The sequence below is a fragment of the Sylvia atricapilla genome, chromosome 1 (assembly GCF_009819655.1).
Source record: "Sylvia atricapilla isolate bSylAtr1 chromosome 1, bSylAtr1.pri, whole genome shotgun sequence".
Classification (NCBI taxonomy): Eukaryota; Metazoa; Chordata; class Aves; order Passeriformes; family Sylviidae; genus Sylvia; species Sylvia atricapilla.
The window spans coordinates 20708666-20730088 of NC_089140.1; the positions used below are offsets into that span (position 1 = coordinate 20708666).

Genomic DNA, 21423 nt, shown 5'->3' on the forward strand with positions numbered 1-21423 from the left:
GGTGTGCATTTAGTTCAAAGAGCTAGTATTGACTGAATTTATGCTAGAGGTGTTTCTGTTAAGTGTTCAGATTCTATATTCTGGTAGAGCTGGTGATACTTTATAATAATTACAGTGGCAGAGGGCTTTCCTGAATTATTAAGGAAACAAATGTGAAGCATAAGACTTTCTTAAAATTAAATGGGCATATTAAAGTGTAACTATTTAGGAAAGCACTGGTAGGCGTAAGCTTTAGCATTATAGGCTTCTCATAGAAAGAATGTTTGCATTTTATAAATTCCAACTTCTGAGCAACTTAAACTGAACTTACTCTTCAAAATACCAGATGATTTTGGCTAGGCTCTGTGTATTCTGCTTTACATACTTTTGTGAAGTGCTGATAATTGAACTTTTGGAATGCTAGTAAAAGTTTTAATGATGATCTCTGTTCACTGGTCTTTTCTTTGGTCACACTAGATCTCTAGCTTTCCTTAATATCTGTTTCAACCTCTGAATTGCTTTTGAGAGCGAAAATTAATCGGGATTCTTTGTATTTTGGGGTTAGAGCCATATTTTTGGAGTGGCATATAGAGATGTTGCAGTATATTGAAGACCATTGTTAATATGGTTCAAATACTATTCTGCATTTATGAAAAAATGTCATGCAAAAGACCACTTGGTATTTGGAACAACAGACATTCAGGCCTGGAATCACATTTGCCACGTTCATGTATCAATCATGTAAAATCTTAGAGATTAAATGCTCTTCCTTCTTAATGCTCTCCTTACACATAGTCTTCCAGGCACAGGATTTACCACCCGGTCTTCGCTTTGCAAAATGGGTTCTGCTTTAGACATCCTTGGAGTCAGTGACAAGGAAACTTTTTTGCTCTGGTAGGTTTTTCAGGAGACAGTCCAGAAACCCTCTTGTCATCTGCAGTTCAGGTGTTAGAGGGCTTCAGAAGAGCCCCCTAGGGAAGAGAGGAACCTTGAATAAGAGCAGAGATTATTTTTGGGAGAGTTTTGGCATGAAAGGGTCAAGTGGTGTGGAAAGAGGGTAGATGTACTGCTGCACAGAAAGCTTAAAATGTAACGTTTGGAAGGTTGGTGAGGCACAAGCTCAGTGTTTGAACTTCTGCAGGGATGAAGAGTGCTGAGCAGCAACTTTGAGCTGGTTCTCTGTCCCTCCAAAGAATAGACACCATTCTGCCTCTTGTCAGAACATTCCAGTAGGAGAACATTCCTTCCCTTCCTCTTCCTTGCTTGCAAAAGGGAAGGCCGTTAGGGCAACTTGATAAAAAAAACTCTTTTCACTAGCAGAAAACGAGCTGGTTTTTTTTAGTCCTGTTTTATATAAAGACCAGTTTTTAGAACAATGGCAATCCTGCAGTAGCAATAGTGGAGAATGTCTTTCTGTGTTTTAATTGCTAATACTACAGCAGTAAGATTAATTTTCTGCCCATGATGGGACTTCTTACTGGGGATGAGGAGGAAGAAGGATTTTATCTAGATTTAGCTACAGAGAGCAGATCTCTACAGATTCTTGTTTTGTTGGTGCTGGCTTATGCAAAAGGCATAAGGAAAGGTGAGGTTATTTTCTGAGTTTGTGAAAGAAATAGTATGTATGCTTCTGTCTTTGCTCACATGGTTATATGGTCTTTCTTATTTTTGGCTGCACATCTTGGTCAGTATTTTGGCTACAGTTTTTATGTGTCAGGTATTCGTACATTCACATAACATCTCTTGACTTCAGTTGTGACTGTCATTTATCACTTTTGCATCAAAAAAGAGAATCCAATTCAGAATATATTTACAGATAACATCTGAAAGATCATGTTTGTTTCCAGTCTTCATTTAAGAATAAAATCCTGTTCTTGACAGTAGCTACCTGTACAGGCTCTTTCTGAAGATGTCTCTCTTCTCTGTTCTCCTTTCAAACCTGGGTGACAACTGAAGCAGGATCCATACACACCAGGTATATATTTTCTGTGAGTGCAACAGGGAAAGTATGAATGAGAAGCTGGTAGGTAGTTTTTTTCTGTTCATGTGATAGACAGCCATACACAAACAGTTCATTCATAGTAAGGTTCTGTGAAGATACCTCCAGCCAGCCATGGGCCTGCCTTCATTATTGCAGCAGCTCCAGTGATTATCTGGATGACCCTGTTCAAGTTCTTTGAGGTCAGAGGAAAGTTACCATTTTCTCTCTTGTCTGCTTCAGATTATCAGAGAAATCTCTTCCTTCTGTTACATGTTGTCATGTTGTTCTGGCTGTTGCCAGTGGGAACTGCTGTCCTGAACCCTCTTAAGACTGGCTGATTGAGCTATACTTAGATTGAGCCTCATCAGTCACAGGACTGACATTTTATTTACTTCATGCTCCATGTGCATCAGTAGTTCTGTAGTGATACAGATTTGCAGCTCTTAAGAAGAGGTTTGAGCAGCAGTTATCAATGAACATAAATACTGTGCACTTGAAGTATTCCCTTTTGTGTTTGGTATCATGGTGAAGAACTACATGGCAGAATGAAAAATAGTCAACATGATGTGCAAAAGGGTAGTTTGTGGTTTAGCTAGAATTCATCTGCTGAGGACCAGCTTTCTCCATGGAACACAGTTAAAGCTAAGCATGGTGTTGTAACACCTCTCTCCATTGTGCTTTATGTTTTGGGTGTGGCTGCTGGTTGATGTAACACTTGAGAGTGCATAAGTTTTGAGTATATTTGTGGGAATGAGAGGTTATAAAAAGGTCTACATTGCAAAAGACTTGCTCGGTATCTTCAAGCATCAAACCATTTTCAGTACAAGAGGAAATCTTGGCATAGATTACATTTTTTAAGAAAAAAAGGGAAAAAAGCAAACAAAACCCTTGTGAACCTATATTATTCCTGTTAGGTGAAGTGAATGCTGATCTCATATTCTGTTTTTTCTCTTTACTTACAGCATGAACAGGTTAAACACCTTGCCAAGAGGATTTGGCTCTTTACCAGCCCTAGAAGTTCTTGACTTGACTTACAACAACTTAAATGAAAATTCTTTACCAGGAAACTTCTTCTATCTGAGTAAGAAACTTTTCTAAAAACTTAACAAATCTTCAGGATATGGTGCTTTGCTCTCTGCAGTTGAAATTTATTTGATGCAGACCAAAATACCACAGATTTTTTTCCCAATATTTATGTTTTTATTTTAATACATCTTGAATATTTCTACATAGCACGGCAATATTTAACACTGATATACTGTCATCTGACACCTTTGGACACGAGAAGACCTGCTTAGTAATGGTATATTAGTTCTGTTCTGAGTAATACTTCCTTGAGTCCTATACTCAGTTCAAACATCACAGACGGGGTTGCAAACCTCAGGAGAAAGTAAACTGTTTTGCAACACAACTTGTTATGAGTTGAGTCTGAAAATAAATGTATTCTTGGTGGTTCATTACTAAAATAGTTTTAACAGCACGTGGGTGTTGAGGTGTCCGGTGCGTTAAAACATATGCTGAGGTTACAAAGCTTGGCAGAGGAAAGGTAGAGCTAAGCTGACCTTTGCATATGTTAAAAATATATACCCAGGGAGTTGACAGAGGGGTATTGTAATGCATATGTGCAAAAGACTGCATTATGGTTGCCTAAGCAACTTGAATTCTGGCACTTTCTGGATTTCAGTGATTCTGCTTTTCCATGTACTGTGCTGAAGTGGCTTCAGGATCAGTGCATTCAGCATCAAAGTGACAGGCAAGGGAAGAGAAGGAGTTGCTCTATGAGGGATGTTGTGATTGTAACCTGGCACAGGGAAATCTTTAAATCAGCCTTATTAAAAATGGTCACATTTAGTGAAATGAGAAGAGGAGGAGTGAGCTACGTAAGACAAATGGGATCTCCACTGGTGGGGAGGAGAGGTTTTGCTGATCTGACCACCTTCTCTCCTGCTGCACCTGACAGTTCTTTGTGAGTCTCCATTTTAATTCTTTTTTCCACCTGTCACGTATGCTTGTTCAATAATAGCAAGCTGCATAGTTGTGCTGGGTCATCTTTTTTTTGATGAATTTCATTAAGACTTCTCATGGAAATTACAAATTACACTGTTTGAGTCTCGTGTATTTCATTTCAGATCTCTTCCCCAGTGTGGTTTCTATAGAGCTTAACAGTTGTATATTTTTCAAAAAAACTCAGAATTTTTTTTGATGTTTGTTTAGGATGCAAATTGATGTAATAAATAGGAATGGGGGTAATAAAGAGTAATGACTGTATTCTCATATCTGAGCACTCAGGCTATTTGCCAGAATCTGCCAGAGTCTACTGTTGCAGAAATTGTTAATTGTGCTAGTCCTTTTGAATATAGACGTTTTCCTGAACTCACCAACAATATAATAAGCCAGTAAATCTAAGTTTGACCTGCTTGTTATTATTGTGAGCCCTGGGTATGTCAAAGGCTTTTCACCAAGTCAGGGTCATTAATCAAATCTGACTCCTTTTTATTGATTAGACCTCAAATGGTTGGGTTATATGCCACCCTGTTTATATATTGCTGTTTAATTTGCAGCCACCCTTCGTGCACTCTATCTAAGTGACAACGATTTTGAAATCCTGCCGCCAGATATTGGGAAGCTCACAAAGTTGCAGATAGTAAGTAATTTATCTAAATTCTTGGAAAATCAATTCACTTTTGCAACACTTGTAGGAATAGAATCCAGTCAATTTGAGGTGTAGTAGGGTAGGTTTGCAGGAATAGACCACTACACCTGGAACTGTTTCTTGTTTGCCAGAAGACACTTGAAAATAAATTGGAAGAATTGAGCATTCAGGAGAAAGCTGGGGGCAGAGGGAGTAGAGTTCTTTTTTGGGCTGCTTTATAGTAACTGAAAATCGTTCTGACTGAATTTATATTTGTTTTTAGCTGAGTCTGAGAGACAATGACCTGATATCACTGCCTAAAGAAATTGGTGAGCTCACCCAGCTTAAGGAACTGCATATCCAGGGAAATCGTCTTACTGTGCTGCCCCCAGAACTGGGTAAGATTATGGATGATCATTTATTTATTTATCATTTATAATGATAATGATGAACTGTATTTCCTCTGAAATGATTATGCTTAAGTCACCATATATGCTAATACTTACTTTCCCCTGAGAAAAACTCACTTTTTCACTCCTCCTGGATATGCAGGAGGAGCCAAAAGATGACGTGTATTTGTTTTTTTTATTTTATTATGTGTTGCATTTTTCTTGTGCATTAGTACACCTTACTGCCAATTTGATTGCCAATTGCACCTTAGTTTATATAATATATCCTAAATACTGGGTCAGCAAACCCATTTTATCTCTCATTGGGTTTTGAGAGCACTATTTAGATTAGCCAAAATTATATTAAGCAAAAATGACAATAGCATAAGTGGCTTCTTAGTGACTGTGCCTATACAAAGTGGAATTTTGATCAACTATACTATAATATAGCTAAATGAGAGGATTTTTTTTGTTGTTTTTCAATTTGATAGCCTACCTTTCTTAGGGAGCTGTCAGCTCTTTAACTTAAAGCAATGGAGCTGGTTGATACAATTTGAATTTGTGATACTGTACATTGGAATACAGTTATAGGTGGCTTCTCTCAACCTATGAAGTAAGAATTCTTCTTTGAAGCTTAAGTATTGATTTTGCTGAATTTGCATTGCAGTAGTCCATTTTATGTGAGGGGCATGGTTCCTGTTTGCCCCAAGCCAGAAGTTGGTTTCTGATCTTAAAATTTTAAAAAATATTTTCATTGGGGGTAATGTAGTTGTGTCAATTACCTGGTTTTGAAACACCTGTTATACAGGGTCTGTTCCTTGTTATTGTGGACTGTTATATGGGAAAGCTTCTTTGTTTTTACTGGCACCTTCCACATAATAGTTCCCAAAACTCAGAAGGATAGGGACAGAAGTTAGCATGATAAAGTAAAATCACTTGTTTTCAAAAGAAGTTGCTTTCACCCATTGACTCTGTGTTACTTTAATGTGACAGTCTGCAATGAATGCTTTTAGTTTCGTAGAGCTGTGTGCTTTTCTTTTGTGAATTGGGGAAGGTATTTGGTTGGCTCTTTTTTGTTTGCCCACTATGGGTTTTTTTGATTTTTCCCCACAACACTGGTGGATGAAAGTTGCTCCCTTTTCTTCAGTTTCAGATGTTTATATCTTGACACGGGTATACTTTCTTTAGGTTAGGGTCCAAGTCATATTTATTGATCAATTCTCTCAACAGCAACAACATTTCAGAAGCATGTAGTGTCTGTAAATGTACTTTTCTGTAGCTTCTTAAATTACAGCTTTCGGGGGTTTTTCAGAAGTGGAAGATGAATGGTGCACTGAGTCTAACTATCATCTTTGACTAATTAAATATTGTAAACATGCTGCTGCCTTACAAGCATAGCAACAAATCCCCATTAAATGGTTTTGCTGTCAAAATCCATCCCAAATGGAAATGTTTGAAACGAAATTCTCAATATTTATTTTGTATTGGCCTGCAAAGTTCAGGATGGCCAAGGGAATTTTTTTTTTCCTTTAAGCATTTCTTTCATTTTAGAGCAATATCGCAATCTGGTTAAAAAAGGACTTGTAATTTTGCCCCAGTTGATAAAGGTGAGGTTCACTGACTCAGCTAAGTCCTTGTTACCTCTGTTCTTTATTACTCAAAAGGTATTTTGTAAATTCTCCTTTTCTTTTCGTGTATTAATTGATTAGTGTTTCGTTTTGTGGTCTTACTTAAGATCCTCATTTGTGATCAGTTGCCATAATTTCTGTTGCAATCTATGCCATGGACAATGCTAGAACCATCTCAAATTTTTAAACAGATTTTGGCATATATTTCAAGAGAACATTACACTGAAGTCTAGATTTGTAATTTGCGCAACTCGCAGGCATATTTATTGTGAAAAGCAATGTTCTGCTTGTTTATTTAACATCTGGGCACACATGTGGAACACCAGACTAGGGTTTGGAAGGCTTGTTTGAAATCAGGGAACAGGCCATAGGCAAGAGTGAATCTCTGCAGCCTTGTTTTCCCTTCTTTAAACCAGGGCAGTTTAGAGCAGCACCCCACTGCAGACGATTTTAATGTCTGTCAGTGAAAGGTAGCATGAGAGTTTTACAACCTACCGCATGGACTGCTAATGCCATTCTCTCTTAGGGAGAATGAACTTTGTCTGCTGTCCAACTTCTCCCTCCTAAATTTTTAAAATTGAATTATAATGTACTCAGAACTATCTAAATACTTTTTGGTGTGCTTGTTGGATAAATAGCTATTCAGTGAGCTGGTCCTATTTGCCTTAATTGGAGCTGCTGCTGTTCCATTAAAAGTAAACAATCTTTTCTCTCTCATTATCACTTTCATAATTAAAGGTGCTGAACGCTCTTGACTGGCTTAGTTCAGGCTCTGGTGGACAGCAGTGAGTCACTGGATGTTCATTTACCATGGAGATGGGCACAATTGAATGATGAGAAGGATGTATGTGTTACATTAAACTGTTTTTTAAAGGTAATGTAAATAAGTGCAGAAGAAGGAATGAAGAATAGGGTGTGAAAAAGGCCACAGACAGGCCTCAGGGTCACAACTTTGGAGTGGAGATACCAATGAATAACCCCCTAATGTAATGCTTGTAATGTCACTCGATGTGATTGAGTGTGGCACCAGTACAGGGCTGAGGGACATCACTATTATCCTTGTCGTGTTAAGCAGAGAATACCTCCTGCTAATTTAAGAAAAATATTTCTGCCCAGGAGGAAATGAGAGGACTGAAAGACTGCACGACTGCACTGGTCCCTAGGTGAGGTGCTTTTCTGTAAATACAGTACATGTGAGTGATGAACACAGGAAATGGCCGGGAGTAGGTGGGTGGAATTTGCAGCTTGTTTTTATTTGTCTCTCAAAACCCCATTCATGAGAAATGGTGGTGGGCAGTCATATATAAACTTTAAAGAGGCGCTGGCATTTTTTTCCCTAGCATTTAAAAGGTTATGTGCTGCATTGCGAGACAAATAAATCATGATTCACTGCAACAACAGAGTTGCAGTCAGTTATATAAATTGCCAGGGAGGCACTAAATCTGTCGCTTCATGTGTTCTGACCATTTAACAATGAGAACGGATTGGAAAGAAAGTGGACTAGAAACAAGAACCATATAAAATGGTAGATGCAATTAGTCACATCAGTGATGGTTTTTTAAGCTCATTGTTCGTCTGGGTGGACCCATATGTGCCACATAAAAGATTTTCTCAGGAGAATCAGGAGTGTAAGAGTAGTATAAGGTGCAGCGTACTCACAAAGATGTAGCTAAATAACCACCCAGAGAATGTAACTAGCTTATCTGTATGTTTGCATTTTTGATGTGAAGACAAATGGATTGATTTTAAAAGCCCAGATTCTAATGCTGCCTTTGTGCACTGCCCTGTTGCTGACATGTGTGTGTGCACAGTAGTTAGGTCATGTTAATGCATAGGGAAGATCAGTGATTTCTAAGAATACATTTCCACTTACCATCTTCCTTTCCCAAAATTGAATTTGGCATTAATGACTTATAAGTTGCTGTTCAATACTGTTCTAATTTATAAAATAATATTCTCAGGTAAAGAGAAACACTATCAAAATTATGAAGTTAGTCTATACTGTAAAAGTAGAAAATTCAAGCCTTAAAAAAAAATCTTGATGAGGTAAGTAGCCATGTTCCTTTTTAATGAGCATGAAAGATTTTGCAAATTTAATTTGTATATCAGAATAACCAAGTACTTCTTACGTAAATTCTTAATTTTGAACAGCTAAATTACCTTCTGTGCATAAAAGATTTGCTTTAAATACAAAGTTTAAGGAATTGTGCCAAAAAGCCTCGATATTTCTATCACATGAAGACTTTTTAAAATTTAGGCTTTTTAAATTACTCTAGATTTTATGAATTAATATTATGTTACGCAAAGTAATAGCCGCAGTTGTTTGTTCAAGTAAATATTAACCGAAATAGCCATTTACTCAGGTAATTATAACAGACGTGTGTAAACATAAGAATCACTTACTTTACAAAAGATATTTCTTTTCCAACTGTTGGAAACTTTCCACTAATTGATGTAAATGCCAAACTTTTCTTATTTTAGTATAAACCGTCACTGCACCCTGCCTGTGTCACAGCACAGTGCTGCTCACACCTGCAATACAGGTCATTCCTTGGTGCTTATTGGAAGCCTGGACACTGAGAGTTCTTTGGACAATAGTTCTGAGCACTGGAACAGCTAATTGATACCTTACAATTAAAAAAACCCACATGTTTCTAATTTTGGAACTAAGGTAAAGGTGGATAAACAAAATAACTTGTTTTCTGGGTCTACTGATGTTGCAGTTATCAGTCAGGAAACAATAAAAATGTAACAAAATAGGTTATGGAGAGATTATTTATATGGAAAAACTTATCTGAAAATCTGTGCATATTCTAATTGTGTTTCTCATTTAAACCTTAAGTTAAATAAAGAAAAAATCCAAAACCACTACACCCTATATCCCACCACTTGTAATGTAGTTAGAAGGCAGGCTGAATGCAAAGTACTTGATGGACACTGCTGTAATTCTTGCCAAACTTTCCAAGATTTAGCTTTGATCTTGCATTAGTTTTTAAAATATGCAAGTTTTGCATTCACTTCTCAGATGACTACAGTGTATGTGTGGGTTCTCCTCATGTTGACTGTACTCTGATTATAAGTACCATCAACATAATAATGATGTTTCTGTCAGCAGATACTTCATCTGTTGTGTCAGAGCTAGAGTAGGTAAGAGTACTGTAATTAGAGCCAATCTGAGCAAATGGTGCATTTGTTGTTGTATTTGGTTCGTTTTGTGCATTTCATAGTACTTAAAAGTGGTTTCGCTCTTCTGAGCACTTGGCAACCTGTGTTTGAATGGAACTTTCAAAGGTGCAGGGCAAAAGCAATACAGTGAGTCTTTTTTGAAGTCATTTTTTAAAATTAACTAGATTTTGGTCTGATAAGGGACCCTTCAAAGAGAGAATGCTCTGTTGAATTCCCATGTAATTGAGAATCTCAGGGGAGTTTCTGATGCTGGAAAAAATGTGCAATATATTCCAAAATAAATTGGGATGCTGATTCTCTAAGCCTGTAATACTTCCTGTGCCATTAAAGTGTCTTTGATGTTAAACTACTTTGACATCACGTTAATTTCCTTTGTTCCAAAGCCCATCTGCTGCGTAGTGTGTTTCTTGGATTTCTTCACTGGGAGCACTTAGCAGTGACTGTTGGTCTGCCCCTTGGGATCCCAGTCAGCACTGGACATTTGTTACACAGAGCTGTGAAGGAAATGGTATTTCCAGCACGTCACCTTTCCAAGAAAGAAGTCAAGTGAAACTTAGCAGTACTCATAGGTCTTCTAGTGAATAGTCTTGTTCTTACATGAGGAATTTGGGAGAAAGTAATTTAATCAAAGTGTAAGTAGCAAATAAATGATTCTAGAATATATTTTTAAAAATACATTTTAAAAATACATTTTGAAGTAATTTCTTGGATTTTTGTTAAAATGCTCTTTCTCCTGCCTTTCCTCTCAGCTGCTGAGACAATGGCACTGGCTGGGCTGGTTGCCTGGGTACCTGGGAGCTGTATGTGGTGGAGTTCAGTTTTTGAAACAGCTTGATTTGTCATGTGACAGTACAAGACATTAGCAGAGTGTTTTTAGGTGAGGAGTACCTTGTGTGGTGCATTGAATAAGTTCCTGTTTTATGGCTTTCATGTGTGAATGTTATTATTACTTACTGTTTTTACAAGTTGTCGTGGTAAGGTCTGGTTTGTTGTGTGTTGTGATGTTAGAAGTTTCCAGGGCTCTCCCCTTGTTCCCAGAGAGTTAACTTCTCCTCCTGTCACCTGAATATGGAAATGGGAGTTTGCCCAGCCAGGTTAGGGCTATAATCTGTCTGTATTTAATACCTGCAGTGTGGTTTAAGGTGGTAGTTCAGCATTTCATCCATCCTCTTCTCTTTCCCAGGGTTTATCTTCAGTCCTGACACATTCTGAAGTGTCAGAATTTCATTATACTTTGGTATAAAGATTCTGACTGACCTTTGCTTTGATGCTGGAATTTTGTATAAACATCTCAGGACTACATTTACTTTGTTTTAAACTCTCTCCCATGAAACATGCTAGAGGGTAGAATTGTCTTCCATACAATTGTAATAGCTGTAGCTGAATTGATTCCAGTTTGCCCTGTAATGCTTCACATTTACATCAAGGGTAAAGAATTGAAGATTTAGTTGGTCTGCTTTTACTTGATTTATTTCAGCTACGTTCCTCTTACTAAGAGTTGAAGCAAATGGAGTAGCTACTATGGGATCATAGTATAATCACAGTATAATTTAGCCTGTCAAAGTAAAGAGTGAGGGAAGACTTGGCTGCTGATCCTTGCTCCATGAGAAGAAAACACAGGTGGATTTTCTCCCTTGTAGATGGGCAGAGGGAGCAGCAGTGTATTAGAACTAAGTCAGCTTAGCTCAGCACAGAGGTAAAGAATGTATTTTGACAGTGGTGAACTGGTAGAACAAGATGCTACTGGCAGTCTCCATCTCCTGATGTTTTTCAGACCAGATATTTTTCTGTTTGAAGTGTGTTTGGAAGCTCTTCAGTTATTGAACTGACACAGATCTACTGTTGTATGTATTCAGGTCAATGCTGAAGTTGGGGTCTCATCTCTGAACTCATTATTGGAAATCATCATGTACCTCTAAGAAGTTCTAAGAATAAGATGTGATGTTGCAAAACCTGTTACAACTCCGTGAAAGTAATTGTAAAACTGAGGATGGACTTTGGCTTCGGTGTTTGGCTTTCAAATTGCTCCCTCAGCCTTCTCTTACCGTGGGGCTTCCTGTCTAACACTCACAGGGGAGATTGCAGGCATTCCCATCTGTTAGGAAAGGAGCCAGGGAAAGACTTGCAGCCTGCTTCTGTGTGATGGATGCTCTGGAGTATCTCATTTATTTGTGTGTACTAAATCTGATTCCTTATTATCTGAGACTTGAACCTTTTCCCATATTATGTAGAACCACCACAAATGTTATTTCAGGGTTCTCTGAAGTGCTGGTGACTTGAAGTGATACTGTTGGACCTTCTTCAGTGTGAGGGTGTAGGGGTGAGAGGGCAGAAGTTGCTGGGATTGATCTTTTGGAAGCATTTCAGTCTGGGTTTAGATTTACTAAACTTAGTTGTTCTCTCCTAGTGCATAGGAGCTCATCAGTAAGCAAACTTGTATTTTTGACATATGCTATGGAGGTATAGATTTGTTTATCATACTGAATATTTCTGTGAATATTTCTGGCAGTTCCAAAGAGATTGAATCACACTGTACTTAGATACAAGAAGACTTTGCTCTTTGTTGTCTTACTGCTCCTGTATAAATACTGTTTAAATCTACTGTCTTCTGTTACTAATCCTTCAAAAGTGCTATGTCTTCAAAGCAGAGATGATCTTCCTTGTTTATAGGAGTGATATAAATTACTGGTGCACTGCCTTACATGTGCTTAAGACTGGGGTAAAAATCATTGCCTTTGATAATAGCTCATGGCATAGGAATGTGTATACATTTTTGTTTTTTTTACATAGACATTAAGACATCATTCACAATTAAGTGCTTTGGTATCCTTTTAATGACATAATAATCATTATATTTCTTCCACCCCCTGCACTTAAAACAATCTCTCTCGCTATTGAGACAAAGCAAATGCCAGAAAAGTAATAAAAATCATAAGCTCTGTAGTGTAAAGCAGATCTAAAACAAGCCAGGACAGACATGTTTTTACATATAACCTGAGTTTAAATTTAGTGCAGTGGATTGATCCCTTACTTAGCGTTTAATAAAATAGGATTCAAAGGTATTTATATCTAAATAAATTACTAAAACTAATTTTGTTCCTCTTGTTATATGTATGACAGAGAGTAAGACCTTTGTGTTGTAAAGGGAAAGAATGTTTGAATTGCAGTCTTAAGAGTAATTGCTAAAAGGGATGTATTACAGCCTGAGGACTCTCCTTGAGGTCAGTGAAGCAGAGTGTAGACTGGGAGGTGAGTCAGAGCATCAACAGGACACAGATGTGAAACTCAACAATATACAGGCTAAAAATTATATCCATTGATTTTAATGAAGCTCCACTGGGGATGAATTTAAACCATTACAAAGAGGCGTTGATCTGGCATTTTACAGCTAGGATCATGTTTCTTATGCTGAATGCCAATGTTCAGTTCTCAAATGTCAGAGTTGTTTAATTACTTAATTTCACCTTTTAATTTTTGAAAGTATTTAAAGTGTTGCCGGGGGGCAGTCAAGTGAAAAGGACAAGCCAGGTTTGTGCTTATTCTGTTTCCTTTTGTATGTATTGAAGTAATGCCATGTACAGTAGTCATACCTTACTATACTTCCAATATACGTCTGTTGGGTAAGTATTACACACTTTGCATAATCATACATCACAAGTGGATGAGGGGCTTGTAGCTATATATGTTAGGGGTTCTTGCAGGCTAGGTCTCATGGACAGGAGTAGCCTAGGAGGTCTGAAGGCACCCTTGGCCAAAGTGATGGGTCGTAGTATTACTGGCTCTGACACCCTCTGCCAACACAACTGTGGGAGGCAGCATTTGATTTTCTGTTATGAGCTCTTTTCTGACCTTTGGAGGAATTTGAGCAAAACATGAATGTTCACATAAACCTCTTTTTATTTCAACAGCACTGCAGGAAAATAACAAGAAACATTAATGATCATGTTTTAGCTCTAGTGCAGGATAGATCCATGGAGACTGGAAAGTGTAGCTGCCTTCTTATCCTTTAAATGTCTCTCAGGATGAGGTGTGCCCACTGTCATATGAGGTGGCCCTTCTGCCCACCCATGGCTGTGGAGGCTCTGAGTTTAGGAAATGATAAATGGTATTTTTTGTTGATGACCTAAGTTAGAAGACATCAAAATAAAAAATATGTGCACTTCGATTTTGCGCTTGAGTTTTCAAGAGTTTTGGTGTAGATCTATTTACTGTAGCTCCCAGGTGGCAGCTAACAAGAGATATGGGCAGTAGACATTTTTTGGGTCTGCACAGCTTAGTACTTTGGCATTAGGAGTAATTTGGTTTTGATGTCGGGTAAACAAAGAAATTAAATCGCAGGGATCCAATCAAACTTAAGGGTTCAAGATCATCTTTAGATACAATGAGTGCTGAGACAAAAAATAAAAATGCCAAGATCAGACACTTCTAAGACCACACAGATGGTTCTTCTTAGAAGGCTTTTGGTCATTCTGTGCAGCTCATCCGCAGCAGTCAGCTGTTAGATCTCTAGTCTTCCCTTTTCCAGATTCTGTTCTCTTTTCAATGTCTGCATGCTGGTAGCAGCAGTGTCTGCTTTGCAGTCTTCCTACTTGGAAATCTATATTTACTCAGGATAGAGTAAAAAAAGTACCCATTAGACTTAGAAGGTTCCTTAAGCATGTTAAAGCTAGGTTCTGGGTTGTATAGTTTTGATGATTTATTTTAGAATAATTTTAGAATAATTTTAACAGCACTCAAAAATAATTTGAATAACACTTCTGTGCCCTAGGAAAGGGGGACTGTGCTGTCTAGCCTTAAGTGGCCTGTTCCTCCTTGCTTACCAGAGGCATATGACTGATGCCTTTTGGTGGAGCTGATCTCTTTCAGAATGAGAAAATAGCAAGAACTTTAAGTCTATAATGAAGAAATACAATTTTAGTGAAACAATTATGCCAAACTACAGAAATGATAAATATTTTTTAATAGGTAGATGTGCATCGAAAGAACAGAACAGCAATGACCAATGCAGTCTCCTATCCTAAAATCTTTTGTGATTGAATCTTCAGTGCTGGGGTGTTACTAGAGGTAATTCTGTATTTTGCTTTACTGAAAGTATCTGAGGGATTTGATGTGATCGAACAGTATATAAATTTCCAAAAGCCCTGGGGACAGTGTTCTGCTGATGCTGCTGTTAGACAGTATCCTTGAAGGTGCATCTGCCATGGCTTTTTCCCTGTCTCTAGTGCTGCAGGGGTGAAATAACAGCATTTTCTAACATGGTGCTGCCATAAAGAAATCACCTAGGCCAGGAGACTTCTGGGTTTGGGAGACAGGGACACGTGTGAGGTGTGAGTTGCTAGGCACTCCTGTGGTGAGCCTGGTGCCACAGCCATAGCTTCAGGCAAGTGGGATCATCTCTTCCACGCTGCTGGATTTGTCTTATGCACTACAGCAGAAGGGTCCATGCAGTGCTCCTGTGTGTTCGGCACATACTATTCCTGAGATATTACTGAGACTTTGGCCTTATGCTTGGGACTCCTGGATGTCCTGCAGCTAGAGTAGAATTAGGTGGGTATGCCCTTGATTCATGGAGTTTTTAGCTGTAAGCACAGAAGGGACACCAGGATTTGGCCCCAAGCACTCCACGGTGATGGAGGAGACATGTTTCCCTTCTGTCTCATTTTTAACTGTGGGGCTTTTTTGTGTCTTGTGTCAGGAGGGTTAGACTCCATTTCTTAAGTCTGGTGAGGTGAGGCACTCTCCCTGTAACTTCTTATCCTGCTTATTTTTCTGCCTATTTCTGCCCTTCATTTTGAGATGGAAATTTTGGTATCCCACAGGGAGGTTTTTAAAGCACTGGTTGCCCTGTCCTTCCTGTCCTGTCCTAGGGCAGCCCTCCTTCACTCACCTTTGAGAACCTGGTGCTTGCTATGAGGACAGACAAGTTGTTCCTTTTCTCACTAGCATACTTGATTAAATTCTTCACTTAAAATCCCTAGGCTCTCACTCCAGCTCTAGGTGGCCAGTGGGAAGGGCTGCCAGGCCAGCTGCTGCTGGCAGGGCTCCCAGAAGGACGTCCTGGGCAGGGAGGGCTGGATTTTGGTGCGGATGCTGTATTTTTGTGCACCCCAGTTTCCTCTAATTAGATAATTAGGGCCTCTGCTTACCTTTGAAAGTGAAAAGAAATATTTTTACCTGCCTCCAGTGTGTTTCGGGAAAAAAGAGAAGACAGAGAAAAATAAAACTATTTATTACATTGGCATGGGGGCCTACAGGTTATTCTGCTTGAGAGGTCTTGGTTTTGCTGTAAGATTCATTAGGCTGTAGTAGAGTAGTAATTATTAGAATTAATTACGTTGAAATGGGCCATGTGGTATTTGAAATGGCAGTGGGAACACTGTACTGTGGGCATGGAAACATACAGCAGCCTTCCCTGGATGGTAATTTTCTGACACAGCTTGGGATAAGAGGATTCAGCTGAGATCCCAAATATTGAGATTTTGGGCACGTGTGACTTATTCCTTATTCAGCACTGAACTTTACCTGTGTCGGGGCCAAGCTTGCCTCCCCAAATTTAACTGGTTTTATTAGTAGCACAGATTGATCATTTTACCTTGATGCCCTACCTACAGAGTGCTTGCAATGTTAGTAGTTTCAGAGAGCAGCATACAGGATTTTTTGTAGGTAATGAAATGGGAAATCCAATTTACAATTGCAAAGCAGGCCCCTGAGTGATACATGATGTTCCCAGCAGCCCTGGTCAGAGGGTATGGGCTAATCGCAGCTCTGGCCGCCTTCCCCAGCAGCTTCCGCGTGAGATCTCAATGGCGAGAGCACCAGCCTATGCATTCAGCCAGCAGAGATTAGACACACTCCCCGCTAGCTTATTAGGTCCTCTTTGTCACCGTACTTAATCCTTTTTCCTGATCCTTGTTAGAACAGGGCTGCCGAGTCCCCTAATAAAGCAGACGAGGTGCACTGGAGCGTGCGGCGGCGGGCGGCTGCCGCCGGACTGACGGCTGTGGGCGCCGCTCTGCTGCTGCGGGCTCCGACCAGCCTGCCGCAGACAGCTGGCAGATGAGCTTGTTAAGGTGACGGTGACTCTGTGATAGGCTGGTATGAGATGCTTGGCATCTTTTCACACCGTATAATGGCCTGTCTTTAATTGTGTTAGCCCCTTTTACAGAGAGGAATACGCCAAGGATTAGCTGTCGTGCAGTGTGTAGCCGAAGTGAGCAGTGAGCACAGGGCTTGCAGCTCCCCTTGCCTGCCTGCACTTGCACAGCCCCCTTCATTTTGGAAAGCTGTTGGTGTCAGGTTGATTTCAGATTTCACCAGAAGCTTGGCTCAGTCAGTCTTCAAAATGCTGTAAATATTTTTTGTTCGTTCCTCATAGTTCAAGATTATTTTATCTTACTGTGGTTTATTTATTGTTGATTTATGGGGGAAGGGTAGGCCTCTCTTCGTTGTAGAATTCACAAAAACAAACTGAAAATGTGCCACAGATTTTTTTTAATTTATAGAACACAAGAAAATATTGCAACAGCTAGACTGTCCTGGAATTTAGCCCTTTGTATCCATAGTCATGAGGAGTTTCAATGGAGCGTGTGCTGGTTTTGGGCTTGGGTGGTAAACTTTAACAAAATGAACAAAACCTAAGCAAGCCCATGATAGATCTCTTACATCATCTGTCAACAGAATAGGTAAAACTGCCATGTTACAAGAATGGAGTTGTCTGTCTGCCTTTGTGAGCGTGTGTCACTCTGACCACAGATCACAGCAAGATCTTGGTGCTGACGACATGCTGGACACTGGGAATGCAAAAAGCCCCTGGAGCAGGGATTGAGGGAGTGCTTTCAATGCCAAGCTTCAGCAGAGCAGACTTCTACCAGAGGATAGTTCTCCTTTCACTTCTGCAGATCACAGTGGAGATAATGAACAAGTGCATTATCAAGTCCCACTTAAAACTAATTTAATAAAAAGTGGACAGAGTTCAACCCTGCTTTGCAGTGTGTAGCAGCACTGAAGCAGGGTGGAACTGCATCCATCATGGTGGGAACTACTATGTCCTCCTATTCCTCTTTGATAAGACTGAAATATTTGCTTTTATTATGGTTGCACTCTTTTACATTCACAGCAAAGTATTTCTTCCAAAACTTTCATGTTTCAAATATTTTTCATATGATGCCTTGTTTTAATCTCTTTCAGGTAATTTGGATTTGACTGGTCAAAAACAAGTCTTCAAGGCAGAGAACAATCCCTGGGTTACCCCTATTGCAGATCAGTTCCAGCTGGGAGTATCTCATGTGTTTGAATACATTCGTTCAGAAACATACAAATAGTAAGTAATGCATTATATATTGTAGCTGTGTTACTTGGTTTTTTCCTTGTAGTGCGTTGGGCAAAGTGTTGCCAGCTACACATGTCTTTCATAATACATGGAGTAACTTGGTATTCAGGACAAATATGCAAGTCTGTACATTTATAGTAAGGAATTTTGCCAAGAAGAAGGTAACTGTCATGTAGACAAGTTAGGAAAGCACAAAGACTGATTGATGCTGTCCTGCATTTTTTGTTTATTTCGAAGAGTTGTTATGTAACGTGAGAGATGTAAAAGAACAAGCATTACAATCCTATTCGGAAGTACTAATTTTCAGTATGTTTGGTACAGCTTTATAGATTGAAATAGATACTTGTTAATGTTTTTGGATGCAGGTTGTTATGTTTTGGGAGATATCCAGACTTCAAACCTGGTTTGATCTGGACTAATCTGCAAAGGTCTACCACCATAGTAATTCAAATACATGTACTAGTGCTTTCTTCAAAGTGTAAATATCTGTGCTAGGCTTCTCCATTTTATTGCAAGAGTCCACGTACAAATGCTGACCATTGGTTTAGGAAAGAATGTCTTTAATCATTCACTTAATTGTGATATTTGTTTTAAGTAAAGATCTCCATGTTATTCTTTAGATGGGAAGTTATTTTTCCATGTCTAGCAACAATCTTCATGCTGTCTCCCTAGGAGCCGTGGGTAGTACAACAACAGTACAACCTGGATTGGAAAGTTAGTTTTTGCATTTTGCCTTTATTTTAAAACTGTATTTTAATAATTCAGAAGCATTTCTGACAGTCTTTTATACGGCTGCTCTCTGAACAAAATTACCAGAAAAGAGTATTCACAAGTGACAGTTGTGAGATTCCAATTAAGTAACTGAAATGCAAATTTCTATATGAAACTAAATGACCCCACAATGGCTTTTGTAGGCTATTGTTCTTCATTTACAGAATTTTAAATGAAAAGAATCACAGATGGGAGAGTGGTTGCAAGAATTGCGTGTCTCAGAAGGATGCTGATATTTATGCTGTAATTCGTGTTCTCAAGACAGATTTATTCATAGATTTAAGTAGGCTGCAACACCCTTCTTGCAGTAGTACTCTGTACTACAGACATGCTGTAGGGAACAGCTCCCTGTCTCCTTGGAGCATCCCTCCCCACTGTTCATTGTGTATCTGCATCTAGGTTTCATGATAATGTTTTGTAATTTTGTTTTATACTGTCAATTTTATATTTCTGTTTGCTGAGCACTGTAGGTTAGGGCCCCTCATGCACTTCTCTCAGGGACCACTTTAGGCATCATGGAAGACAGTAAAATTTTAAGGATTGAAGTGGAGTTTTGAGAATTTGACCCATATTTGGTTGTAGGGAAGGGGGTGGGAAGGGAAGCTGTTATGATGTACCTATAATTTGAAAAAAAATTAAACATGTGTGACGCAGTATATTAAACTGCTCTAGGAGCTATCATTGTGTAATCAAAATAGATGAGAAGGTTTTGTAATTCATTAGTTAGCTCAGCTGTTGTTCTTTGTTCTAAGTTAGCCATATTATGTCTGTTGTCTTACTCTTTGTAAGTGCAGCAGTGTCTTATTGGCTAATGGGCCAATTTGGATTTTGTCCACAATAAAAAACTGAAACCTGGATAGTTAACAGTGTAAGCAGAATCAGACTCTGGTTGTTAACAGGGAGAAAATTCAAAATCAAATAATCTTTCTGTGGCTCATTCATGGTTTCTACTTTGATCTTGGAAGCTTATTACATTAATGTGTCATAATTTTCAAAGTTTAGTGATGAAATGCATGGAGATGTTAATAATTAGGTGTCAATTTTAGATTTTCAGCATATGACCATTTTGCATTTAAATCATTAATTTAAAGTATCAGTAAATTTGTTAGAAAACCCGTAGTAGCTTTTTTTGAGTCTTGATTTTTTGTTTCCCCTGCTAAAAAGAGATTTCATGGATTTTCCTAATGAAAAAAATTATTCTTTTTATTTCATCTATTTAGATTGAGAATTACTATTTCTTCTATTGTGATTGAGAATTACTGGGATGCCATGTCCTAAAGATGTTCCTCTGTTCGCTTTTGGTTTTAGGAGTTAAAACTCAAAAGCAGTGGCATTGTCTAGGTAACAGGTCTGGTAGCATTTTTGTGCACAAAAGCAGATAAGCTGTACACTCAGAAGAAATTAAAACTTTTTTCATGGTGGAATTTTGATCTTTTTCTGCTAATGACTCTACAGCTTCTTCAACTGCCTTTTTCTTTCAGAGCCTCTGAACAGGTAGTGTGTCTTATTTTCTATTTAGCAAATTACAAGGTTGATATGTCAATTTAGAATTTTTCCCTCTTAGTATCTAAATAAAAAAAAGTTAAGTTCTTGAGATTTTGTCTTTTATTGCTCATTCTGCCAAAAAAAATTTTCAACACTTGGTAGATCCAGACATCTTAACTTTTACTGTGAGGCAAAGCAGTACGGTTAAATGGATGATTGGATAGGATGCTGCTTAGCTAACCTCACTTGCAAGACTGAGAAGATAGAACATACATCAGCAGCTGACCATCAGACCAGTAAGTTTGCTTTCAGGTTCTGGAAGACATAGACTCTCATAAACCAGAGCTATGCATTTGTATGACAGATGAATTCTGAACTTGAGATGCAAACATTTGTTCCCCTCTGTCCCTTTTGCTAGCTGACTGGAAATATTGACTTCTTTTTTTACAAGTTTCATGTTGTCTAGACTACCTGAGACAGTGAGGGTAGGCTCATACAATCACAAGTGCCAAGTTTCAGGGGCTCACCAAGTTACATTTTCACTAAGGGGGTTATGCTAATACATTTTATTTTGGGTTTGCAATGGATAGAACTTTATTTGCTTAGTTGCTGTTAATTTAGCCAGAAAGCAATCACTCAGCAAGTCCTGGCAATGCACTCACTTGCAGTCATGTAAATAAGCCTTGAGGTTCCTGCTGATGACTGGTACAGGCCATCGCTGCAGTCAGTGTCAGGGATCTCCATTCAGATTCTCTGAGGCTGAGCTGCTTTTGGGAACCAGCTACCAAATAGATCACAAACCTCTTCTTTCCTTTGTGAAATGCACTGGCTGCTTCAAGCATATTTAGTGAAAAATTACATCCCATTTTTAGCCTTGTCTTGGGATATTCATGCTCTAGTGATTAATTGATAAGTAGGGATGACACCCATGAGGGATGATTATGTCTAAAGATAAAATGTCATTTGTCTTGCATACTTTTACATTTCCACACTCCTGTTTTACATGGTAATCACGCACCAAGTATAAAACTGGAATTGCACTT

At 38.7% G+C, this 21423-nt stretch overlaps 1 protein-coding gene across 1 annotated transcript in view; it reads left to right on the top strand.

Moving 5' to 3' along the window:
• Positions 1-21423, top strand: part of RSU1 (Ras suppressor protein 1) — a 103284-nt gene that overhangs the window by 23308 nt on the left and 58553 nt on the right. The window contains exons 5-8 of the mRNA XM_066316799.1: positions 2923-3041; positions 4522-4604; positions 4876-4990; positions 17983-18115. Of these exons, the coding sequence (XP_066172896.1) occupies positions 2923-3041; positions 4522-4604; positions 4876-4990; positions 17983-18115 (450 nt within the window). The remainder of the gene's footprint in view (positions 1-2922; positions 3042-4521; positions 4605-4875; positions 4991-17982; positions 18116-21423) is intronic.